A 27,587-nucleotide genomic window follows, 5' to 3' on the forward strand; every position below is an offset into this window, starting at 1 on the left:
GGGGTTGCTTCTGATGGTGCTCAGGGGAACCAGATGGTGCATGCAAACATTTCTGCATGCAAAATACATGCATATGAGGCTGTTATGTCTCTCGCCTCTATGGGGCAGGTTTTTTGTTTGTTTGTTTGTTTGTTTTTTTGGGGGGCCACACCTGACTGTGCTCAAGGCTTACTTCTGGCTCTGTGCTCCAGGATCACTCCTGGTTCTGTGCTTGGGGAACTCTATGGGGTGCCAGGGATTGAACCTGGGTCAGCCATGTGCAAGGCAAGCCCTTTACCCACTATACTATTACTCTGGCTCCCTCTATAGGACAGTTTTAACAAGAATCACTTTCACATTATGTGAGTTCCAGAGGAGAGGAAAGTGAATGGGAAAAATTATTGGTTGACAAAATTACAGCTGAGAACTTTCTTTGTCTTAAGATGGAGTCATATGCCCAAATCCAAGAAGCTCTGAGTTCCAAACAAAATAAACCCAAATAGAAGAACTCTAAGATACATTGTAATTAAATGGCAAAAGCCAAATATAGACAGAATTTTGAGTGCAGGAAGATCAAAGCATAACTTATATATATAAAGAAATCCCTACAAACTCACAATTGATCTATCAAACTAAATACCATACCCTAAAACAAGAAAGGAATGATATGGAATAGACAATACACTGAATGAAATACATATCTAAATAGGAAGCCTTTTTATATTTATCACTCAAATTCAAAGAATGACACAAAATTTTACAGGCAAATGACAGCTAAAAAATTTTTTTTTTGCTTTTTGGGTCACACCTGGTGATGCCCACGGGTTACTCCTGGCTTTGCACTCAGGAATCACTCCTGGTGGTGCTCAGGGGACCATATGGGATGATGGGAATCGAACCCAGATTGGCTGTGTGTAAGGCAAATGCCCCACCCTCTGTGCTATCGCTCCAGCCCCCAACAGCTAAAGAATTTTATGATTAACTTAAAATAGATCAAGTGAGAAAAAGGCAATATTTAAAATAGTTTTAATAATAATGATGGGGCTGGAGCAATAGCACAGTAGTAGGGCATTTGCCTTGCACACGACCGACCTGAGTTTGATTCCTCTGTCCCTCTTGGAGAGTCTGGCAAGCTACCGAGAGTATCTCACCTGCATGGCAGAGCCTGGAAAGCTACCCATGGCATATTGAGACATTATGAGACAATAAGTCTCATAATGGAGACGTTACTGGTGCCCGCTCTAGCAAATCGATGAGCAATGGGATGACAGTGATACAGTGACAGTTAATAATAATGACACCACCATATTTACTTTCCACATTTATGGCTAAGAGTATAAGAACTATTGGGGCAACCTGTTCATTTGGTCAATAATAGTAGGAATTAAATCCATTTAATTTTGTAACAAAACTCTGTCCAGGTGGAGCAGAGTTGTGCTTTTATTGCAAGCAATTTCTTCTCTTGCAATAAAAGAAACAGTCTGTTTCTAAATTTTTAAAAAAGTTTTGACTACTAAAGCATCTCTGCAAGAAGCAGCACTAAACAGTCTTTTACAAAAGGCAAAGAAAACTTATTTGGAGGTGGCAAGATACTACACACAAAAAATTGGGGAAAATAAGAGAGAGAAGATGGAGTCTCGTATAATGAACTTGAAGGTCACTTGGTTTGATCTTAAGAATGGATATAAACTGAAAACTACAGAGACAAACAACCTGTGATCTCAAGACAAACATCCCTAGAAGACTCAATAAAGAAAAAGCAATTGGAACATGACCATTACTTAAAGGCAGATATCAGAGTATAGGAGAAGAAATTAAAAGAAAGCTGAAGTAACAAAGACAATTGCAAATATCTAGAATAGGTAAAAAGTGCCAATAAACTTGTTTATTTCAATAATTTTGCTTAAAGTCAGTGGCATGAATGACTGCTGAACTCAATTTCTGTCTACTGAAAGCTTTCAGTACATCTGTGTCTATGATAAGCTTTCAGTAGACACAAAGGACAGCATAATAAATATAGTTGCTAGAAAGCAATTATGTAGACAAATAGTAGCTTTTAAAAGACTGAGACAATAATAGTTGTAACAGAGAAAATAGACTTCAAATTAAAAACGCTGTAAGGGACAGTGATGGGCATTATATAATGATCAAGAAATATAGAAATAAAAAGAAAACAGTTGTTGATATATGTGCATTACACAAAGGAGCAGCAAAAATCTATAAAAACAACAAATAGGAGAAAGAAATTGCTATAATAGCAGTAGTAGATTTTAACATCCCTTTCTTACTGCCAGAGAGGTCAATTAGACAAAAATATCAATAAGGAAAATTAAAACTAAAGAAAGAAATGGGATCCCTGGGCCTAGTAGACATATTTCATTACCTCTGTAAAAACTATATGTTGTTCTTGAGTGCACATGAGACATTCTAAGAGACACAACATGCTGGGCACAGAATAAGTGTTCATGATATCAAGAATATAAGGTTCCGATAAAGTACTGATGGTGGAAATAAATTACAAAGTGAAAGCTGAAAAAACTTCAAACACTAGGTATTTGATACAATCACTAGGTATCTAAATACCATACTACTGGATAACTAGTGAGTCTAAGAGTTAATCAAATAATAAGTGAAAGGATTCCTGGAAACACATGAGAATGAAGAAATCAGCTTCCAGAACATAAGGGACATAAGAAAGGCTGTCCTGAAGGAAATTAATAGAAATACAGGTATTCATAAAAAAAGGAAAATCTTCAATTTTAATAAGCTAGTAAAAGGACAACATCGGAAGACCAAATAAAATAAGAGGAAATAATAAAAAATTTATTGTAAAATAATCAAAACTATTTGATTTGGACAGCATAAATTGCTCTGAACATTTAAAATGTTTCCATATTTGTTGGTGATATTATGCAATTTTAAAGACTTCCCCCCTAAAATTAAAGAGAAAAAACTTATATCTGCATTTTCTTTGTTCAAGGTGTTTATTGCATCTCAGAGGGCATACATGCACTGGGTTTTTAAACTGAAATACAAAGAAAAGCCATTTTGAAATTGGTTTTAGGTATTTTCCCCCATTACAGTGTATGTAATCCCCACAGTAAATTCAGATACGACCACTTTTTAATGGTACCATACATCTATTAAATAATTTGAAAAATAGGCAAACACCTTTCCAACCCAATATGCTTTTACAAAGAGCTGCCAAGCCACTAGAAACACTGATCAACAGTGACCTCATTTATGCATCAAAATCTTAAGCCAAGCCATCAGCACAGACAGTATGACAACAAATTGAAAATTAAAGAATACAGTATGTACAGCAAAGGATACAGTTCTCTGAATTAGTTTAAATTCTAATCACAATGGTACAACAAAATCTATTTTGAGCTCAATTGAGAATGAAAAAACACTAGTCTACAGAACACACAAAAAATACTAAATTAACAGATGTACATAAAACCCACAATAAAGTAAAATACTTGCAGTTATCTTTAAATTAGGTATACCTTGGTATATTCAAAATCACTTGAATAGCACATCTCTAATTGCATTTTCATGAACTTGATAGAAATGGACGTTTTACTTTTCAGTGCAATTAGTCAAGAATGAATAAATTGGTCAATTTAGATGCAAAACCTTTCAAATGTAATTAAAATATATATTTAATATAGCAGTGATTAAATATGGATTTTTCCATATTCTTTTTTCATTCTTGAGAAGGTAGCTTCAAGGAGAAATATTTATTATGGACATTTAAATTTTACATTTTTTAAAATAAAATTTCTTAACATATACAATGCCACAAAAATAAACATTTCTCACAACAATTGAAGTTCCTGTGATTGGAAAAGTGTACTTCACACCAAAAAAATGTTTTGTATATTTAAGTGTTTTCCTTACTATCTGATATTATCACACTATATTTGTAAGAGAGATACAGAAGAAAAGAGAATTTAGGGGGAGAGTTTAGATTTGTCCAAAAGTTATATATATACATTGAAACCTTCAAAAACACAGACACATCTTTCCAAATGGCTCACCACGCAACAGCTGCAGCATCCGTCCATGGGTGAGGTCCAGAAAAAGCACAAAAGGCATCGGAAACATCCATTCATTGTTTACATCGTACAACAGCACACAAATAATCCAAATACACTACAGCTTTGAGAGTAGGGATAACAGCTAAGGTAATACACATTCCTAATGTTCACTTTCACAGCTGTGCTACACATTTTGGAAGAGAAGTTATGAGTAAGCATTGGGTTTGGTACTGGTGGCTCACTTTGAAACTCTGAGCATCAATCTTATTTGAAGTCTCCAAACTCATTATTTTTGTTCCTATTCAGTCACAAAAACTGCAGCTGTAAAGATAAAAGGTACTTGAATTAGCAGGCAAATCACCACACTTCAAATATTTTATCATCTTTGCAAGTTTTCTTTGAGTTACTGAAAAATCTTTACACAAAAGATTTCTGTATGAAACTCACATTTACATACTTTGAAAAGATATTTAAATATATGCTTAAAATAAGAGCAAAATTTTAGCCATCAAAACTTTAAAATTTCATGAAGAGCTTAATTTCAGATTAAAATTGAATTAACACAGTTTTGAAATTTTTTAAAAAAGATTTTATTTATTACTTTGCTCTTTGAGTCACACCTGGTGATACTCAGAGGTTACTCCTGGCTCTGCACTCAGGAATTAGTCCTGGCATTGCTCAGGGGGCCATATGGGATGCTATAATTGAACCCAGGTATGCCAAGTGCAAGGAAAAAGCTCTATCATTTTAACACCTTATCACTCTGGCCCCCACAATTTTGAAATTCAGATACTTATTTGAAATCTTAGTAGTAAGACATTCAGTATCAAGTGAGAATAGTTAGCCTCAAAAGGGCAATGAAAAACAGAGAGCCATGACTTCTGTTGTTTTTTGGCTTCTTTTCAGTTACGCACTCCAATAAATCATGGAACATTGAACAAGAGACAGAACAGAAAAGAAATATCCCCAGTGACTCAATTTCCTCACTTATACGATTAATTAGTGATCTCCTTGGCTAATACATGCTGCAACTACTCATCTCAAGAAATTTTCATGGGGGGCCGGAGTGATAGCACAGCGGGTAGGGCGTTTGCCTTGCACGCGGCCGACCCGGGTTCGATCCCCGTCATCCCATATGGTCCCCCAAGCACTGCCAGGAGTAATTCCTGAGTGCAAAAGCCAGGAGTAACCCCTGAGCATCGCTGGGTGTGACCCAAAAAGCAAAAAAAAAAAAAAGAAATTTTCATGGGTGTCAAGGCTTCTAGACATGTATTTGTCTTGCTCTTAACTGTGACTCTTTAAGGGAGGGGTGATTTCAAGTATTTTTTGTTTTGAGTACTCAACAGTTTCTGTCATCTGAAGAGAGTGATATTTATTTAGAGGTGAATAAAAAGTTGCTCTACCCAGTGTCCTTGGTGATTCATGAAACATTAATTCTCAAGAAATACATGTTTATTGCCTTATGCTTACATCAAAACAGTCCAACCCAAAGTGGAACAGAGAAATTGAGCCCAAGGGTAAATTACTTGGCTGAGAAAAGAAGGCCTTAAAAAGATAAATGATTAATCTTATGTAAGATAAACAATAATCGCAAAAATCTTAGTAGGAATTTTTTTTTTCTTTTTGGGTCACACCTGGCGATGCACAGGGATTACTCCTGGCTGTGCACTCAGGAATCACCCCTGGCAGTGCTCAGGGGACCATATGGGATGCTGGGATTCAAACCCGGGTCGGCTGCGTGCAAGGCAAACGCCCTACCCGCTGTGCTATAACTCCAGCTCCCTTAGTAGGAATTTGAGGACATTAAATATAAACAAAGCACAGCAGGTAGGGCGTTTGCCTTGCACGTGGCTGACCAGGGTTTGATTCCTCCATCCCTCTCAGAGAGCCTGACAAGCTACCGAGAGTATTCCTCCCACACGGCAGAGCCTGGCAAGCTACCTACCCATGGTGTATTCGATATGCCAAAAACAGTAACAACAAGTCTCACAATGGAGACGTTACTGGTGCCCGATCGAGCAAATCGATGAACAACGGGACAACAGTGCTACAATGCAGTGCTACAGGTATCAAAGATTGTGTAATCCATGGAACAGAAGTGTAATAAAGATAATACTGTCAGTGGTCCTCAGAGTGACATTCTCATTATTTTTCCAGTTATGGCCTAGGGAGAGTAATTTGCTTAATACCAAGTACAAATTCTTTAGCTGTGAAATGGAGACAAAATGCATCTGGCCAGTTTGTCTAACAGAATTTTCTCTCTAAAGAGCAGATCAAAGGACTTGATATGTATGGAAATTACACTATAAGATGAAAATCAGTGTTATTATTGTTCATCCATATCCAGTGAGTCTTATTCATAACCTATATGTTGTATTGGGTATTTTGGTTAATAATTAATTTTTCCTTCATCAGGAAGGAGTCTTTAATTAAGCCTCTCATACAAAACATTTCAAAATTTATTTTTAATAGTAAATGCATTATTTTACCCATGCTTAACATGTCTATTAACCAGTCTGCAAACAGGTAAATGCTTCCAGATTTACATGCTGAGGAAACTGCATTTAAAACCAATTCTCTTTGAAACTAAATTTATATCCTTTCCACTTAAGGACAGCTGACCCTTTTGTTGGATTAATGCCAATGATCACAGAAAGATACCATGAGGTTCTGCCTTCTTTCCAGTGGCTTTGAATGACTTCTTTATGTAAATAAAAAAATGCTCATATATGTCGTTCAAAAATATGTTATTAAAATAAATCGGTATATAAATCAATATGAAGGAGAATAGAGATAGTAAAGGTAAAGCTGAGAATATGAAACCAAGTCCATTATAAATAATTTCATAAATTATTTAAAGAACTATAAGTATAGTTCACAGAAGTATAAAATTCTAATTGCAAAACAGCAGGTGGTAATAATATAAACCTTATTTTATAAGGTCAAATCAGGATAAACAAAATAAAAGTACAATTGGATAGTCATATTATATATTTATATACTCTCAATTTTTGAATTCAATGTTGTAATTGTTAGATTTCTATAAATCACAGTTGTCATGGGACATGGCTGTCAAGGAATCAACTTTCATTTTTTTTTTTTTTTTGCTTTTTGGGTCACACCCAGTGATGCTCAGGGGTTATTCCTGGCTTTGCACTCAGGAATTACTCCTGGCGGTGCTTGGGGGACCATATGGGATGCCGGGGATCAAACCCGGGTCGGTCGCGTGCAAGGCAAACGCCCTAGCCGCTGTGCTATCGCTCTGGCCCCTCAACTTTCATTTTTATTAATATAATCTTAAACTTCTAGTATAAGAGCAATATGGAAATTTATCTTCCATAGTTCTTCCTAGTCCTCAAAGTAAGACTTAAAAATACTCACTGATGAAGATAGCTTTGAATACTGCTGTTAAAGTCATAGACATTCAAATTATTATTTTATACTTATATTAAAAACATCTCAGTACAATATCATACCTTAAATGGCTAAATCATTATTACAAGCCCACAGGAAAAGCTCAATATTAGATACCTTAAATTGTTTACAAGAAATCCTTGATGTTAAGATCCGCTAACGGGTCCTTTGCTGGAGGTTTCTTGGGACTCTGAGTGGCAGGTGTAGGGCTTGGAGAAAGCTAATGGGGAAAAGCCAGCCCGAGATAGCAGAAATAGAAAGCAAACAGAGATAGGTAAGCATTAGGCAGACCACATTCTACAGAAAACAACATGCAAAGGATTAGATGACTAAAAGTTTACAAAATCTACTTTGTTCTACTTAGTCATGTGTTACATTTAAGTTTGAATTGGCAAAATACACTTCAAATTTATATATATATATATATTTTTTTTGTGCAATTCTCTGATACCAGATTTATACAAAGTAAAATGTGGAGAAAATGTGGAGACTCTGGTAGAACAATATGAGTATGAGTTAGGAAAGATTTGAAAAACTAGTTACATAAGGATATTATGAATGCATAGTAAAACAAAACATTTCTCTATGTAAAAGCATTTTTACTTTGAGTTATTAGTGCAACTAAACTAATAAGGAAATTTTAACAACTTTTTTCATAGTGAGAGTGAGTTTAAGATAAAAATCAAAAGAAAACAGTTTTCAGAAAGCCACTTAAGAGATTAAATTTATTAGCTAAATATTCTAGAATTTAATACAAAGTATATGAAATGAAAGCCAGTAAAGTTTTGGGTCACTATTTGCTTTGGATGAGTAAATAGTCTCCTAGTTATGTAAACCTCAAATTTCCAATATTGTCTGTTCAGTTTGTAAAGAAGATTATTTATCAAATACCATAAGAAAGAATTATACCAAAGTTGCAATGAAAGCAAAGAATCAACTTACCTTGTTTCTATTTAACAAGTACCAAAAAATTATTTCACTGTGTGACAGAAATAAGTTCTAGAATCAGGCTTTTGCAAGAATGACAGTAACAAGGCTTTGAATAATACCATTTAATTTATACAAAGTAGTAACAGTATCTATACCTCTGGGATAAATTAATGTCGTGTGCTTTAACATGATGGATAGCTCAAAATTCTGGGACCATGAAGTAGACATATATTTTTTACTAGTTTAGTAAGGATGTTTATGATGCACCTGAAGATATTTTTGTTTTTATGTCTACAACTGATTGACTGACTCCAACATGTCTCAGCTAAATCTTCAGTTTGAAAAACTGAGATCAGAGGTCATGAGCACCCATTAAGGGCTGGATGCTCTAGGCCCCGAGTTCAATGCCCAAGTCTGGACTCAAAGACATCAAACGCTTCTTGAATGAGTACTGTTGGGTGGTCCTTGTGGCCTTCAGGTTCTCTGGGCTCTAGAGGCACTGTGTCACTTGGTCAGAGCACCAAACTGCAGGGCTGAGTATCAGCAGAAGTAGCCCCTAACTCTTGCTTACCAGCATGTCTGAGAAAGATACTCTCCTGGCACCCCACCCCCCCACTTCCGCACTACCACCACCACCACCAAAATCAAATGGAATCATATTTTATGGTAAGATCAGGAAAAAGAAATAAATGTAAGGCTTAAAACTGTCAGGGAGATAAGAACTCAAGAATAAGCCCATAACTAAACATGACAGCAATCAATGGAAGAATAATGAAATAGCTCAGTAATCAGTAGTGAATAACATTAGTAGCACTGTAGCACTGTCATTCCATTGTTCATCGATTTGCTTGTGCAGGCACCAGTAATGTCTCCATTGCGAGATTTGTTGTTACTGTTTTTGGCATATCGAATACGCCACAAGGAGCTTGCCAGGCTCTGCCAAGCAGGTGGCATACTCTTGGTAGCTTGCCGGGCTCTCTGAGAGGGATGGAGGAATCGAACCCAGGTTGGCTGTGTGCAAGACAAATGCCCTACCCACTGTGCTATTTCTTCAGCCCAGTGAATAACATTAATTTTATTAGTTAGTAATATAAATTGTGCTTCTTCTGATATATAAAAATATAATCCTGGGCCAGAGAGATAGTACAGCAGGTAGGGCACTTGCCTTGCATATGACCAGTCTAGGTTCAATCCCTAGCACCCATATGGTCCCCAAAGCCCCATCAGAAGTGATCCCTGGACACAGAGCCAGGAGTAAACCCTTAGCACTATCAGAAAACAGAAAATATAATCTCCAAATTATAATATGGCATACGCTTTTCTAAATAATTATAAATCCAATTACTGATTAAAATGCTGTTTTAATCACATATATTTTAAATTTTGTTTGGAGTTTGTTTTGTTAGGGGGCATACCTGGTAATACTCAGAGGTTACTCTTGGCTCTGCACTCAGGAATTACTCCTGGCAGAGCATAGGTGACCATATGAGATGCCGGGGATTGAACCTGGGTCAGCCTCATGCAAGGCAAGTGTCCTACCTGCTGTACTATCTCTCCAGCTCCTTAGCTTTGATTTTTATAATTAAGTAGATGCTATGTAGCATAGTTATTTTTCAAGAAAAACAACTTCTTAAAAATATAAAATTTTCCCAAAAGCTCTTGCTACACTAAATACAAGAAAAAGTTTAATTTCAATATTTATCTAAGTTCATAAAAACACACATATTCTTTTCATAAAGGTGGTAAATAGTTCACAGCTATGTTTAATAATCTAGAAAACTTTCACCATGAATAGTATCCTTTTTAGAATTTAAATGTATTTAGTGAAATTTAAATACAAATATCATCCCTAACCATCCTCACCACTCCCACCTCTCTAAACAACTCTTGACATGGCTCAATTGCCTCAGCACAGGCTAGCCAATCTCTCATTAAGGTAGTGCTTTGGTTATAAGTCTTTCAGGCTAGTTTCTCACATGCTAAATTTTATCTCCTTAAAAATCCAACATTCTTTCTCTTGGTCAAAGCAGCTATTAAACAGTTGAAGGAAAGAAGCTGAAAGCAAAGTCTGAGAACAGGTAAGAGTATTTAAAATCCCTTAAGTACATAAAAACCTCAAAGGGACTGTAATACATAGTAAGAATTCTACAGATAAGATAATATGAATACTCACTGCTAAGCTAAATACAGTATAGAGGGGCCCGTGAGACAGTATAAGGATAAGACTCTTGCCGTGCACATGGCTGACCCAGGGTCAGTCTCCAGTGTATATGATCTCCTGAGCACCACAGGAGTGAACCTTGAGCACACAGTAAGGAGTTAGGCCTGAGCATCACCAACTGTGCATTCCCTGCCAAAAAAACTCAGGACTCAGAACTGGAGTTAGCCCTGACAGAAAAGACACACCATGTGAGTAGAGGGTTGCGTTTTTGGGCCGAATAATATCAGCCTGATGCACAGAGAGGAGGTGATCTGGAGAGTTCAATCATGTGAGCAGTAACTCAATCAACCATTACTATTTAGTGAAACTTCCCAAATTCGAAACACTGAAGCTTTGGTGAGTCCCAGCTTGGTGAAATTGTGATCACTGACAAATAGTCATGGCAGCTGAATAATAAATTCCCAAGAATATACATAATTAATTTGGCTGGATCTAATTTGTATTTTTTAACTATAATAAATAGCAATGATAACATTCGGCTTCCTAAATTCTGAGTTGTTATGGAGAATTACATAACGACAGTTGTTCAAGAGGCCCTTAAAATTTGTATGCAGATGGTTTGAAGTGAGGGTAAACTTTAGAAATCTCAAATGTATTGATGGAGCTGAGGATATTCTAGTGCAAACTGTTCCCTTGGACGGGACTGTTCGGCAAACTCACTGTAGTGTCACAAAACGTTTGGGGCTGGGGCTGAAGTGATAGCACAGGGGGTAGGGCGTTTGCCTTGCATGCGGCTGACCCGGGTTCGATTCCCAGCATCCCATACGGTCCCCCGAGTACTGCCAGGAGTAATTCCTGAGTGCAGAGCCAGGAGTAATCCCTGAGCATCGCTGAGTGTGACCCAAAAAGCAAAAAAAAAAAAGTCTTGGGCGAACTTGTCAGTTCGGAAGACTGTGTCCCTAACCTTGAACTGGGAGAACATGGAGATAATAAAACAATGTATCAGAAGGATTCATTTCCTTGGAATAAATGTCTAGTTACCTTAAATGTCTGACTGTTCTTAGGAATTATTATGAATTAACTAGGTAAAGAATGGAGTGACCCTTTTTATATCCTTTTCCTCTAAATCTTTAAATCACACACAATTAATAATAACCAATCTGTCTTCCACGTTCCCTTTACTTTTGAAGCACAGTGATGAAAGCAACATTACACCCTCCCCCCTTTAAAAACAGTTTGCTAAATGACAGTTTTATATTTACAAATAAATGCCATCATCTGGTAGACAGTCTGAAAACTGACCTGTGTGCCCGGTACAGCTGCAGCTCCAAAGGGTGGCCTCATCATAGGCTGTGCAAACATGACTGGCTGCTGTGGCATCATGGGCATGCCTGAGCCAGCAGGAGGCTGAAAAGGAAGCATGTTTGGTAGCCGGAGTGGCATAAATACCAGAGAGGTGCTGGTATTTATGTCTCTACTATAGCTGTCACTACCCTTGAGAATTTCAAGTCCATTAGAAAGTGTGATTTATGTGCTTGAACCCTGGATTCTTTGAGTTTGGCAGATGGTGGAGAAACACTTAGATGAAGCAGCAGCCAGCCTTGGCCACACAGCATCCTCATCCCTGCCAGGTTTTGTTATTTATTCGTCTTTTGTAAGCATATTTCTTGAGGAGATAAAACCTTGTTTCTTTATAAAAGAATACTCAAGTATTTGCTAGGGATAAACAAAGAGTCCTAAATATAGTAAGAAACAGTCCATTTTTGTTTGATAAATATTTCTTGAAAATAAACTTTGAAACATTATTTTATAACCAGGTGCTCACCAGAATTAATTTTAAGCAAAGATTTAAGCATTTATAACATAATAAGTTCATGTCTAACCTAGATATGGTCTAAGCAGAAGAATAAATTTTAAAAATATTATTTGACTGTATTTTGTAGGAGTATTTATTAATCTCTAGTTTTCCAAAGGCCTTTGAAGTGTCAGTTACAATTTTTGTTGCTAACTGTCACTCACCATTCCAAATCCTGTTCCAGGTTGTCCAACAGATTGGGCCGTGGCAACGGGAGGGCCTGAGCTTGTTGGAGGTACAGCTCCTTGCTACAATACAAATAAGTGGACACAACCCACAACGCACACACATACATACAACAACAAATAAAAGATATAATTTTTTAAATATAATTAAATTTTTTAAGTGCATATGCCTTCAGTAAGTGGAGATATGTATAGAAGCCTTAGATGTCTCTAGCACCATGCCAGTAATATAAACAAGATTACTAAATTAATGTTCACTACTAATATTTACTGTAATCTTGCAGCTAACACACAAAGTTGGGATTCCTCTTTACTTTTTCATTATACCTAGTCTCACTTGTTTATAAGTCAGTCTTCTCTAATTTTGTCTTTCTCTAGCATTAGAGTCTGATAGGATGAGGTTAGACATTTGAAGAACATACTTTAATTAACATTTTTAATGTTTGGTTTCTATTCTCCTCATTTTATACTATTCTTTTCTGTGTCATGTCATATTCTTTTTCTGATATCACCTTCTCATCATCTAAATATGGTAACATAATATTGTTAGTAATAATATTGTTAATGATATTATTATTTTACATCTCTACTGTTATTATTATTACTACTTTATACTTCTGGAAGACACATCATCATAAAGGGATATCTATGTGTATATACACATATATATGCCTCTTGGAGAGCCTGGCAAGCTATCGAGAGTATCCCGCCTACAAAGAAGTGCCTCGTAAGTTCCCTGTGGTGTATTTGGTATGCCAAAAACAGTAACAATAACAGGTCTCATTCCCCGGACCCTGAAAAGAGCCTCCAATTGCTGGGAAAAACGAGTAAGGAGAGGCTGCTAAAATCTCAGGGCTGGGATGAATGGGGACGTTACTGGCACCTGCTTGAGTAAATTGATGAACAATGGGATGATAGTGATACAGTGATACATTATACTTGACTGTGGTACAAGGATCAAAATTAATTCTAAGTTTTAGGAAACATTTGGGTATAGGCCAGACAGTTTCAATACTAGAATAAAATAACCTCATATTTCCCTTACATTTTTGATTAATCCTACTGGAAGTCTTTAAATTTAACTTAACCATTATGGCAAAATATTAATTTTTAAAAATACCAGAGTAATGTCAGCAAAAGCAGTATAGTAAGGCATCTCAAAGATCCTCAACATCCATGAAAGTAATGGAAAAACAAGAATAAATGGTCAGAACCAACTCCTTTCATACTCTGAACTCTAATTAAAGGTTTGTAGCAACATAGGGCCGAAGAGATATTAAAGCAGGTAAGGTGCTCATCTGCTGTATTTGCACACAGATGAGTTGGATTTGATCCCCAACACCCATATGATCTTTCGGCTCACCAGGAGAGATAGATCCGGGAGCTCAGAGATAGGAGTCAGTCCTGAGCACAGCCAGATATGGCTGCCCCCCATAAAAACTTTATAGCAACTTATATAAAAGTACTCATTCAAGACAATAGGCTAAATTTTAATTGGTTTTGTGACATTTTAACTTATCGAGTTCCTTCCACTGTTCTCTATGTCCACTGTAGTCTTTAAATAGTCTTTAAAATACATTCTTTGGCGGTAAAGAGAGTACAGTGGGCAGGATAGGACGCTTGATTGTACCCAACTGACCTGAGTTTTATCCCCTCACTACGTATGGTCTTCTGAGCCCTGCCAGAGTGATCTCTGAGTGCAGAGCCAGGAGTAAGCCCTGAACACTGCCAGGTGTAGCTCAAACCACACTTCTCCACTCTTCACCCCGAAAAAGAAAATATATTCTCAGTAATAATTAGAGGAGACAAAATATACTGAATCATTTATTTTGTCTGAAATGAGTAGCTCTCTAGAAATGCTGAACAGGAAACCTTTCCGCTGTCTCGTCAAACTGGAAATGCATCTTGCCAAAATAAGAATGCACTTCAATGTTGTTACCTGAAGCCATGTGCAGAAGAGATTTACAGGCAAGTGCCTATTGAAGGTAACAGGTAACAGAGCACAAAGTAGACTAAACAAAGAGCTTGGGAAGAAAGGCAACAGAATGCGTGCTTTGGGGATTAGGGTTTGAAAAGTGTTTGAAAAAGCTCAGATCATACTCTGGGGAATTTAGAAGGTCAGACACATGCCCAGGGCTATGTGCTTGCTCAGGAAATGCATGAAAAACTTTCAAGTAGGTTTGGACATTTTGTGAAAACAGCAAGTAATGAATTGCTAAGCCAGAGTTATCAACTGCCTGGTTGAGTTTGAAGCATCTGTCAACAAACAGAACTCTGAAAAAAACTGGAAGTTATTTCTGGTTCTAGGAGTTTAAAAAAGAAATGTCTAATCATTAACTGACTGTTGAGGTAAAGGAACTGAGACAACAGTGGTCACACATGAAAAAAACCACAAACCAAATCAATTAGTTCTCAACAAAAAGCAACCAAACAGCAACTTTATAAAACAGTAACTTCAAATATTTGGTTAGGGATAGAATCTTATCATGTTAAAATATTCAAAGTGTTCATGTTTCTGAAAAAATGAGGCATGAAAGAAACAAGTATATATAGCCATATGCGGAATCAACTTCCTTCAAATACCTTATGTAGAATTATCATATTGTTCTCCTTATTATTATCAACTCTATTAATATTATATGCAGAGTCACTCCTTACACCAAATACCTAAACTTACATTTTTAACAAATATATATGCCTCTTGGAGGGCCCGGCAAGCTACTGAGAGTATCCTGCCCACATGGCAGAGCCTGGCAAGCTCCCCGTGCCCTATTTGATATGCCAAAAAAAGTAACAATAACAGGTCTCATTCCCCTGACCCTGTAAGAAGTCTCCAATTGCTGGGTAAGATGAGTAAGGCAAGGCTGCTAAAATCTCAGAGCTGGGAATGAATGGAGATGTTACTGTAGCCCGAGTGAGTAAATCTATGAACAATGGGATGACAGTGACACAGTGATACACTGATGCATTTTAAGAACCTAAAAAAACCCAAAATCCTAAATACAAGAAAGGAGCAGAATGTAATTAAAAAACAATTAGAGTAGAAATAAATGAAATAGAAAATAGAAAAGGAAAATAGGCAATAGAAGAAAACAAAAGTTGGTGTTATGAAAAGATGAATAAAATAAACTTTCAGTAGACAAGCCAAGAAAAAAAGGGAGAAATAATCAAAATCAGAAAAGAAAGTGGGGGCATTCCTAATAACATTATAGAAATAGAAAAGATGACTGCATGTAGTAATACAAAAGGTAAAGCATATTTGTAAACATACAATTCTAAAATTTCCTCTTATTTCATATTAGTCTTAAGAATCACCTTTTACTATTAACTGGTTTTATGGAAAGAGCAAACACAGCAAGCTTGAGAAAACTCTTCAGAAAGATCCTCTGTGACTGGCATGTGGGAACCTGGCTAATAAACTCACTGAAATAAAGCTTTCATGATAATAATGGTGGGTTACTAAGCCCAAACTGGAAATATGCTAAAATATCTTATAGTGAGATAAAATGGTAAAATTTCTAGAAATAATAGAAACTGTCAAAACTATCAAAACTGACTCAAGAAGAGAAAAATCTAAACAGATGTATAAGTATAAATAAAACAAACACCCATTACCATAAATCCCAGACAGAGAAGGCTTTACTAGCTAATTTAATTAAAAATTAAATTAGATTTATAAAAAAATATTATCAATGTTTTACAATTTCTCTCCCCAAGAAAAAATAAAAGGAGGGAGGATGCATCCTAACAATTTCTTAATGCTCTGATATCAAAAACATCAAGAGGAATCCACTATTAGTATATTTTATAAATACCAATGCACTAACTTTGAGCAAAAACACCAGAATATCAAATCCTGTAGCATATTAAAAGAAGTATGTACCATAATTAGGTGATATTTGTCCCAGAAATATAAGGTTGTTTTATGGGTAAATGGATTTTATAGCATTCTGCAAAGCAGAATTTCAAGTATTACTAAATTTTATTACTAAAATTTAAATTTTATTACTAAATATTACTAAATTTCAAGTACTTTTCAGGTTAGGGATAAATAATCCTAGAGATACAAGATTCTTGATGCCATGATGGTAGGGCCTACCAAACAGACATATTTAAGAGACTCAAATTCTGTTAAGGCTTTATGCCTAATTTGGTTGTGTGACCGAAAAAGTTAAATAGCTGCACCTCCAAACAGCAAGAAATTTTAGAAACAAGACTTTGATATTTCTGAAGCTCATGTTTCTGCTGACTTTAGTTTTCTGGAATATTCTTAGAAAAAGAAACAAAGTATATTTTAAGGCATGGGAAAATGTGAGAGATTTTATGAGAGAATTGGGTGGAGGAAAGATATTAAGAGAGACAGATTTTTAGAATGATTTAAAAAGTTGAAGCAAAACCAGAGCTTTGTTAAAGAGAAAGTAAAGAATTTGTAGCAAATTTATTTAGACTATAAGACTAAGTGAGAGTTATTGAAGAAAAAATGGCTTGGCATACCACTATCTTTTACTATGACCTAAATTATTAAGTACATAAACAGCAGGAATAGAACTACTGGTGGGTCTCTAATGAATTATTTATATTGTTTTAATTTTTCTTTTTACAGATGCTTCTCTAGACATTTGTTGTGAAAACCAACTTTCTGGAATTTCATCATTGATAATTAAAAAACGTTTTGTTTAAGAAACAAAAATGAGTTAGGATTAAGATGCATTATAACCTCAATCTTAGTCTCATAATACCTGCCAATCCTATAACTAGCTGCCTTGCTTGTCCTAATGAAGCAACATGGTTGTTAAATATTTGATGAATTCTTAATTTTGTAGAGTTGATCTCAGGATGGGTGATAGCCAAGGGAAGTCTAACTTGATACCATCTTTAAAGAGCTTCTCTCTTCTTTTTCCTCTGGGTTGATGGAACTCATTATTTAGGAAACTTCTTTACATAAGACCTGGGCACCCACTGTTTTGGTGGTAAAATTCACATCAATCTGGGTTGTGCCTATTCTGAGAACTCTCTTCTCTTCCTCTTTGCTCTCGATTATTTTTGTTGCTGTTTCTGGTGTGTGTGTTTTTTTAAAAAACCTACAATTGATCTTCCAGATACCAGTTATCCTACTTCCCTTTTCTCTATTCTCTTTTCCTTAGTCTCTGCTATCAAAGTGGAAGTTCTGAAACTGAACTGTTAAAAAAAATAAGTAAATGCTTTATCCTGCTAAGGGCAATACCATTAAAACACAACCCCCTCAGATCATCACGTAAGTCCTAACTCCATAAAAGAAAACAGGCAAGTCAATTCCTTTAATTTGGCAATGATAACATGAGATTTCATGTTAATATGTTATATTAATAGACTATAATTTTTTAAAAAGTTTTCTATTGTGATCTCGGTGGCGCGGGACGAGGGGGGAAAAAATAGAAAAGTTATGTAACAAACAGCGGGACTTAATATCTCTACATTCTCAGCAATGGAGAGCCATCAAATGCTTCCTTGACGGTGGAACTGTCTTCTCTTTTTTGGGGGGAAACCCTAGCAACAATAGTGAATTATGTGTTGAAACATGGACTGTAACCAAGATAAAGCGTAAACGAAGTGAAACTTATCACTTACAAGGGCGGGGACTGGGGGGGTGGGAGGGGGCGGGAGGTATAATGGGGTGGTTGGTGATGGAATATGGGCACGGGTGAAGGGAAGGGTGTTTGAGTACTGTATAACTGACATAATCATGAGAACTTTGTAACCCTCCACATGGTGATTCAATAAAATTTAAATTAAAAAAAAAGTTTTCTATTGTTTTCAGGGATTCTACTTACATTAATTTATTTAATCTCTCTCCTGGTACCTTAAACAAGACAGTGGATATAAGGAGGTTTTTCAAGGTAAGAAAGGAGGAAGGGCTCCAGGCGCAGAAAGGTACGTGCTTAGAATCTCAGAATATGGACACTCAGACAGGTAATTCTTGGTGGGAGGTGAGGCGGGGGAGGTAAGCAGGGATGTTAGCAATTCTCCCTTTCACATTCAAATGAATTATTGTTTGAATAATTTGAATATTTGCATAGTCATCCTAGGCATAGGTCAGTTTTAAAGGGATTCATATTTTTCTACTAAATATCTTTTGTAAGATTTAAAATGGAACCTTTATATCTAATTATAAAAATAGCCCTTGAGCTTTGTTTTTAAGAAATGCAAAGAAAGATTTAAATAGATAAATTCTTAAATAAGTAATTTTCTAATTGTTATGTAACAGAACTCCTCCTCCTCCTCCTCCTCCTCCTCCTCCTCCTCCTCCTCCTCCTCCTCCTCCTCCTCCTCCTCGTCCTAAATTTTCCTTTTTGGCTACACCAGCAGTGGCTGGGGCGTCCTCCTGTTCTGCACTGAGCAGTCATTCCTGGCTGGGCTCTGGGGACCATATCGGGTGCAGAGGATCAAACTCAGGTCAGCTGCATGCGAGACAAGTGCCCTACCTGCTGAACTATCTCTTCAGCCCCTAGAATCACTTTTTAAAATAAAATTCTTTCAGACTTTAAACTCACCAAAGGCAGAGAATATTAGTAAAAAAAATTATTACTCTTACTAACACCATAGTAAGAGGAGACTGCATAACATAGGTTTTGAGAATCCTAATCTGAGCACAAAATGTATTTTTTGGGGCTGGAGCGATGACACAGCGGGTAGGGCGTTTGCCTTGCACGAGGCCAACCGGGGTTCAAGTCCCAGCATCCTATATGGTCCCCTGAGCACCGCCAGGAGTAATTCCTGAGTGCAGAGCCAGGAGTAACCCCTGTGCAACACCGGGTGTGACCCCAAAAAAGCAAAAAAAAATGTATTTTTTTAAGTGGAAACTATAGGATAAGTTAAATTTATATGATCAGCAAAGTTTTGGGTTCAAAAGTCCTTTTCAGATTGACTTGAACTTTTATTTATAAAAGAGAAAATTTTATATATAAAATACTACTGTTTATAAAATTATTTAAAAGAAAGAGTTTTTTATTTTTGCTTTTTTGGATCTCATCCGGAGATACTCAGGGATTACTTCTGGCTCTGCACTCAAGAATCACTTCTGGCGGTGCTTGGGGGACCACATGGGATGCCGGGGATCAAACCCAGGTTGGCCTCACGTGTATGCCAAACACTCTACCTGTTGTACGATCACTCCAGCCCCAAGAAAGAGTGTTTTAAACCAACATTCAATAAGTTAATTTCCAGAACACATATTCTTTTTCTTCTTAATTGTGCCACACTCTGTGATGTTCAGGGGACCAAGTGGAAATAGAGATAAAACTCTGGACCTGGGGCTAGAGAGAGAGTACAGGGGGAAGGACACATGCTTTGCTCATGGCCAACCCGGGTTCAATCCCTGGCACCTCCCCAGAGCTTTCCGGCAGCAATTGCTAAGACCAGAGTCAGGAGTAATCCCTGAGCATCACTGGGCATGGCCCCAAAATATAAAAACAAACAAGCCCCCTCTGGGTTTTGTACATGTTGAGCATGTACTCCAACACTTGAGATCCCTCCCTAGGGTTACTAGAATGCAATAATTTTTAATTAAGTATTTCTAAAATTGTGCATACTACTTATGTTAATTCACTCCCATGCATATTTATCTGGCTGTGATTGGGGGGTATTGGTGGGAATTAAGGCAACAACAAGGAAAAGGCATCAAGATGGTCTTAGAAATGAGTGTTATTTTTAGCAGGTGAAGGTGACAAGCAGAAGCAAAAAATTAAAAAAGGAAGCTTGGAAAATAATAGCTTAGTTTTTCTAATATGGGTCATACACAAGAAAACCATAAATTTTATTACTCTAGAAATGTACTTTTTGAAGTGTTAAATTCACAAAATAATAGTCTATTTCCAGTGATATATATATATATTTCAGAGTGATTTTTTGGTATTAACAAATTAATGAGTTTGATACGTAAAAATGAAACCTACTCAATTATTATAGAAAAGATGGTGTTAGTAGCTTTGAGTTTTTTAATGGTGAGCAGAACCAAGAGGGGTTTAAATTGAAAGTTCACTTACACAATAGAAAACTGCCCAATCTTTCTGGTAAGAAAAAAAACTTTCATTACTTATTTAGACAATCAGGGAATCTGGGCAAGAGAGGTGATAAAATACATATATGATAATGAATGACAGTAAACATTTCTGAAAAAAATCATTTTCATCGTTGTGCAAATACAGAACTCATCATAGCTGTAGATGCAGAAAGGCCACTTTTATTTATTTATATTTTTTGCTTTTTGGGGCACACCGAAGATGCACAGGGGTTATTCCTGGCTCATGTACTCAGGAATTACTCCTGGCGGTGCTCGGGCAACCATATGGGATGTTGGATATTGAACCCAGGTCAGCTGCGTGCGTGCAAGGCAAATGCCCTACCCGCTACGCTATCACTCCAGCCCCAGGAAATGCCACTAGTAAATGATTAAAAATAGATTATAATCTTGATTAATGGTAAAGCCAATGAAATTTGCATTTGGGTAACTATTTCTTCTATGTGGATAAAGAAACACAATGTCAGTAGCAAAATGAAGCACGACCCAGCCTGCTGTACACAGTAAGGAATTGGCAAAGGATGCCCCCACTGCCTTGGGGCAGGGCTCCTGGGGCTACTACATACCAAAGGTGCGCTTGAGGGGACACCCGCAGACCAGGTTGCAGGGGCCACTTTGGGCTGCCAGTTGGCTCCACCAGTCAACTTCTTCTCTCCAGCATTCCACTGAAGATCTCCCCTAAAACCAGACAGGCACAATGTACAATAACCATCCTTGCAAAACCTACACTGATCTGGAAACAATGGTGTGTAGTTCCTTGGATACTTCTGTTTGGGGCTAGAAGCTGTCAGTTTTGAGCTGTGTGGCAGTCAAGAGAATAGATTGAAATTAGAAGGGGCTGATCATGTTATACACAGAGAGCTTAAAAGCCCTTTAAAAAAATCACTTAAAATTTTGAACCCTGTAACAGGAACTTCCTACCACTTCTAATAGAAAAAATGTGCTGCAAAATTCAACTGAATTCTTCATGGCTATAAAAGACTCCAAATAAGCAAGATATAAGTACCATCTACTTATATTTTTTATTGAATTTAAGATGCATCTATGAGGTCTATTTCCGAAGATAAGAGGGTTTAATAGAAAGCTACACACACCTATACTATGATTGTATCTAAATGACAGTGACTGCAGGACACTATTCTAAAATGCATCCTAACTTGAAAATAAAAGATGCATATAAAAGAGGGTCAACTGTTTAGCATTTTTATTATACTTCCTAATAAACGATGCTCCTCCATGAGAGACTTTTTAAAATCAGGACTCTCTGGGAATATTGTATAAATCTAACATATTCAAAACACAATTTCCCAATATTTCGAGATCTAACTCAGTGACAATCTTAGAGCCGAAAACAGATTATTTCTTCTCGTTACAATAGTGGCAGGTATGAAGAGAATAATAGCAAGTCAGAATAAATTAAAACCAATTTTGAAAAGACCTGGCCAATGAATGGTATAATATTCGATAGCCTCAATTTTGACATTTAGAAATACACTGTCATAAGAAAACCAGATAATTTCAAAACAACTTACTTTTTGGATGTGGTACCAGAAATTCCAAGATCTATAAATGGATAAAAGAAGAAAAAAAATTAAAGATCTATACTCAGCTTATATAGTGTGACATTTAAAAGACAAAAAAATTAAAAATCTATAAAAAAAAATCCCCCCACCTTTTTTGTGGTCTAGAGATGATTACATTTAATTATACAAAAGGTAAAGTATATTTGAAAACATACACACAATTCTAAAATTTTCTTTTATTTCATATTAGACTTCTGGATTACATTTTAATATCAACTGGTTTCTAGGAAAGAATGAATACAGCAAGTTTGAGAAAACTCCCCTGAAAAATCCTCTGTGGCCAGCATATGGGAAACCTGGCTAGTAAACTCACTAAGATAAAACATTCCGTATGACAAGGGTGAATTACCAGGTCAGAACTGGACAAACACATGAATTCTGAAGACAACTGCTTTCCTCTGTGAGATGGGAATTTTGGTATACATCTTAGGAAGGAAGATGTACAAAAATCCAATTTTAAAAGCACCAACATTCAATAAAAACACTGGTATTGAGTATCGAGTGGCAAAAAGTCTCAAAACTGTTACATTTTTGTGTGTTTTTCCTCATGAGACTGAGACAAAGGAAAGTGGCATGGGAATTTTTCCAGATTCTGTGTCTTTTCTACTGATGATTCAGCTATGTATCTTTACTATGCTGCATTTTAACTTCACTGAATTTTAGCTGAAAGATGACTTACTACCATGAATCTTACAAATCTACGAACACGTGGTCTTGAAGATTCAACTGCACTATCATCCCAGTAAAACAGAGTTATGTGTCTTTTTAATATTGAGTTGTAAAAGTTATTTACTCTGAGTCTGAAGAGATCATGCAGCAGGTAAGGCACTTGCTTTGCACACAGATGCCCAGGGTTTAATCACCCGCAGCCAACATGATTCCTTAAACCACTACATAAGTAACCCCTGAGTGCAGAGCCAGACATAAGTCCTGAGCACAGCTTTGGGTGGTTCCCAAACAAACAAAAAGTTATTTGTTCTAGGCACAAGTACTTTATTTTATTTTATTTTATTTTTCGCTTTTTGGGTCACAGCTGGCGATGCACAGGGATTACTCCTGGCTCTGAACTCAGGAATTACTCTTGGTGGTGCTCAGGGGACCACATGGGATGCTGGGATTTGAACCCGGGTCGACCATGTGCAAGGCAAACACCCTACCCACTGTGCTATCACCCCAACCCCCTGGGCACAAGTACCTTATCAACTATGCATTTTGCTAATATTTTCCTCCCATCCTGTGAGTTGTTCTTTTTTGCATTTTTGATAGTAAGGAATCCTTAATCTCTATACATTTAATACCTTCAGCAAATAGTTATTGAGCCCCTACATATGCCAGGCACTACTGAAAGCACTTGATATATGGTAGCACTGTAGCACTGTCGCCTCATTGTTCATCGATTTGCTCGAGCGGACACCAGTAGCGTCTCCATTGTGAGACTTGTTACTGTTTCTGGCATATCGAATATGCGACGGGGAGCTTGCCAGGCTCTGCCGAGTAGGCGGGATACTCTCAGCTTGCCCCTGGAAGGGACAGATGAATCAAACCCCAGTCGGCTGTATGCAAGGCAAACGCCCTACCCGCTGTGCTATGCTCCAGTCCTGGATATATGGTAGTGAAGAAAAGAATCTCCTTCCTTCCTTCCTTCCTTCCTTCCTTCCTTCCTTCCTTCCTTCCTTCCTTCCTTCCTTCCTTCCTTCCTTCCTTCCTTCCTTCCTTCCTTCCTTCCTTCCTTCCTTCCTTCCTTCCTTCCTTCCTTCCTTCCTTCCTTCCTTCCTTCCTTCCTTCCTTCCTTCCTTCCTTCCTTCCTTCCTTCCTTCCTTCCTTCCTTCCTTCCTTCCTTCCTTCCTTCCTTCCTTCCTTCCTTCCTTCCTTCTTCCCTCTTCTTTTCTTTTCTTTTCTTTTCTTTTCTTTTCTTTTCTTTTCTTTTCTTTTCTTTTCTTTTCTTTCCTTTCCTTTCCTTTCCTTTCCTTTTCTTTTCTTTTCTTTTATTTTATTTTCTTTTCTTTTCTTCCTCTTTCTTTCTTATTGAATCACCATGTGGAAAGTTACAAAGCTTTCAGGCTTAAGTCTCAGTTACATAATGCTCGAACACCCATCCCTTCACCAGTGCATATATTCCACCACCAAGAACCACGGTAAACCTTCCCCCCTCCCCCCTGCCCCCAGGCCCCTACCCCGCCTGTGTAGCTGATAAATTTCACTTTACTTTCTCTTTACTTTGATTACATACAAACAAAAAAAAACTCACTATTATTGTTTGGAGTTTCCCCCCCACCAGAGTCGGGCTTGCTGGAAAGGAAGCATTTGATAATTTGTTTTCCATTGCTGAAAATGAAGAGATATGAGGTCATGTGGCCACAGTAGCGGCCTCGAGGTTCTAGATTTCTGTATTTTAGTACTTTAGTGAGGTACGAGCTAGGAATGATCCCTATTTTGGAGGAATTTTCACTGTACTGGGATGACGTGAAGATAAATAATAACATGATAAAAAATAAATCACAAGGGCTGCTAGTAGGTGATATGGAAAGCCTGCCCCCCAAAAAATAAATAAAAAAGAAAAGAAAAGAAAAGAAAGAAAAGAAAAGGAAGAGCAGGGCTCTGGACAATATTACAGTGAGGAACTTTGGGAAGCCCCAATAAGAGATTAATACTTGAACAAACCTAAGCAGAGATCTGTGGGAAGAACTTTCTAGGCTGTCATATGGTACACTCTCTACATAACAACAATTCTATGTGTAACATTTAGAAAAATTGTCCACTTGCTTTCCACAAGAGCTCCACAGATTACATCCTCATGAACAATGAAAAGAGGACATCAATATTTCTAAATTCTCATCAATACTGGTTACTATCTTTTTTATTCACATCCTAATGGATGTGAAGTGATATGTCATCATGGGCTTCATGTATGTCACTGATTATTGAAGATAAACATTATTTTTTGGCTTTTTGGATCACACCCAACGATGCTCAGGGGTTACTCCTCGCTCTGCACTCAGGAATTACTTGTGGTGGTGTTCATCAAACCATATGGGATGCAGGGGATCAAACCCCAGTCAGCTGCATGCAAGGCAACCTTATATGCTCCAGAACCAAAGATGAACATCTTTTTATGTGCATACATTTGTGTAGATTTTATGTATATATATTTTTTTGAAGAGAAATATATTAAAGTCATTTGACTACTTAAAAATTTGAGTTATCCGTCTTTTTATTATTTAGGTGCAAAAAAACTTTGGAGCATAAGTATCTTATTACATATGTATTTTAAAAATACCTCGCTCCTATTTTGTGAGTTGCATTCACATATTCTTGACTGCAAGAATAAAGCCTCTAAATTTTCTTTTCTTTTCTTTTCTTTTCTTTTCTTTTCTTTTCTTTCATTTTTGGATCATACCCGGCACTGCTCAGGGAGTTATTCCTGGCTCTGCACTCAGGAATTACTCCTGGTGGTGCTCAGGGGACCATATGGGATGCTAGAGATTGAACCCAGGTTGACCATGTGCAAGGTAAGCGCCTTACCTGCTATACTGAATCTTCGGCCCCAAACTTTTGCAATTTTTATATAGTGCTATTGATTTTTCTTTTTCTTCCTCTCTTTTTAAATTTTATGCTTTTTATATCAAAGAACATTAATCTAGCATCACAAAGACTGATTTCTGCACTCAAAAATTTATTTGTTTCTTTGGTGGCCACAGCAGTCTAGATTCAGGGCTTACTCCTGGCTCTGCACTCGGGGATCACTCCTGGTGGGGTCCAGGGGACTATATGTAGCAACACAGACTAAAGCCTTGTCAATCATGTACAAAGCAGCACATGCTCTACCTGCTGTACTGTTACTCCAGCCCCCATGAAGTCTGATTTCTACATTACTTCTTTTTAAGGAACAACATTTGATTCTACACTCTAGTTCGAATTTGAATTATTTGGCTTTAAGTAGGAGGTCAAATTTCATCTTTTTTGAATATGGATATCTAGTTGTTCCAACACCATTTGTTAAATCATTTGACTCTTCCCCCCTTAAGTAGATTTGGCTATTTTGTAAAAAAAAAAAATTAGCTGACTACAGATGTATAGATTTATTTCTAGGTTCTTATACTGATCAAACTTGACAGTTTTTTTTAAATTCCAATTTTAATCTCTTCAAAAGTGATACACATCATAGGTAGTCAATAATTTTCTCCTATTTAATTTACCAAAATAAGCATTTAAAGATGACACCTAAAACATGAAAAATTATAGTATTAGAACATACAGTTTTCTACAGTTTCTTAACTACTATAGCTTTGAAGTTTGTTTATATATCACAAAAGTCTGAGTCTTATCTATTCATTATTCCAGATGTTTTGACTATTCTGGCTTTTTTGCAGTTTCACATGGCTTTCGGTTCAGTTTGTCAGTTTCTTTTTTTTTAAGTAGGCTGAAATATTGACAGGAGAATGTTTAACTTGGGAAATGCACACTTGTATTAATTTTTATAAATATATGAATTCAATTCATCACTGAAATTAGAATATGTAGCAGTTTCATCACTCAGAAGTATTCTGTCTTATTGTTCTTTGAAAGCAGAGCTTTCTCTTATTACTAATCCTGGCAATCACGGATATATTCTTGATTCCCATATTTTTGTCTTAAGAAGAATATTACATAAGTTAAATCACACAATATTTATTTTTTGTATCCAGATTCTTTATTCTATCAACATTATTTCAGAGTTATATGTGCTGCTTGCATAACAATAGTCCTTACTTTTTAATTTCTAAGTAATATATTAAATAACAACATACTTTGTTTATACATACACCAAATCATGTATATTTGTGTTCCTTCTGCCATTTTAAAATAATATTACTGTAAAGAATCATGTGCAGGAGCTGGAGCAATAGTATAGCGGGTAGGGCTTTTGTCTTCCATGTAATAGACCCAAGTTTGATTCCCAGCATCCCACATGGTCCTCTGAGCACCACCAGAAATTATCCCTGAGTGTAGAGCCAGGAGTAAGCCCTGAGCACCACTGGGTGTGCTCCCCGCCAAAAAAAGACCCCCCTCCACCCCACTCCTCAAAAAGATTCATGTGCAGGTTTTTGTGTGAACATGTTTTCATGTATGTAAGATAATGTCTAAGAATACAATTACTGGGTTACATAATAATCTGTATAGGTTTGACTATAAGAGATTATTAAACTGATTTCCAAAATAGCTACTCCATTTTAAAATTTTACCAGCAAACTTAAGAGTTCCAACTGTTCTACAAACTTGTCAATACATAGTAGTCAGGTTTAATTTTTTCCTTTTTGAGTAAAGGGTGTATAGTTGTAGGATAACATAGCCTCAGGTAGTTTAGGTTTATTGGGTTGCTACCATCACAGTGCTCCCATTCC

General features: G+C 36.7%; 1 protein-coding gene across 11 annotated transcripts in view; it reads right to left on the reverse strand.

The window, feature by feature from the left end:
- Positions 1 to 2,781: 2,781 nt before the first annotated feature.
- Positions 2,782 to 27,587, reverse strand: part of SNAP91 (synaptosome associated protein 91) — a 155,308-nt gene continuing 130,502 nt past the window's right edge. For all 11 annotated transcript variants that reach the window (XM_055137165.1, XM_055137163.1, XM_055137168.1 and 8 more), the window contains 6 exons: positions 22,156 to 22,186; positions 21,190 to 21,301; positions 12,547 to 12,630; positions 11,830 to 11,934; positions 7,554 to 7,656; positions 2,782 to 4,343 (listed from right to left, as the gene is read on the reverse strand). In XM_055137165.1, the coding sequence (XP_054993140.1) occupies positions 7,564 to 7,656; positions 11,830 to 11,934; positions 12,547 to 12,630; positions 21,190 to 21,301; positions 22,156 to 22,186 (425 nt within the window). In that variant the 3' untranslated portion in view covers positions 2,782 to 4,343; positions 7,554 to 7,563. The remainder of the gene's footprint in view (positions 4,344 to 7,553; positions 7,657 to 11,829; positions 11,935 to 12,546; positions 12,631 to 21,189; positions 21,302 to 22,155; positions 22,187 to 27,587) is intronic.

The sequence above is a fragment of the Sorex araneus genome, chromosome 4 (genome assembly GCF_027595985.1).
Source record: "Sorex araneus isolate mSorAra2 chromosome 4, mSorAra2.pri, whole genome shotgun sequence".
Lineage (NCBI taxonomy): Eukaryota > Metazoa > Chordata > Mammalia > Eulipotyphla > Soricidae > Sorex > Sorex araneus.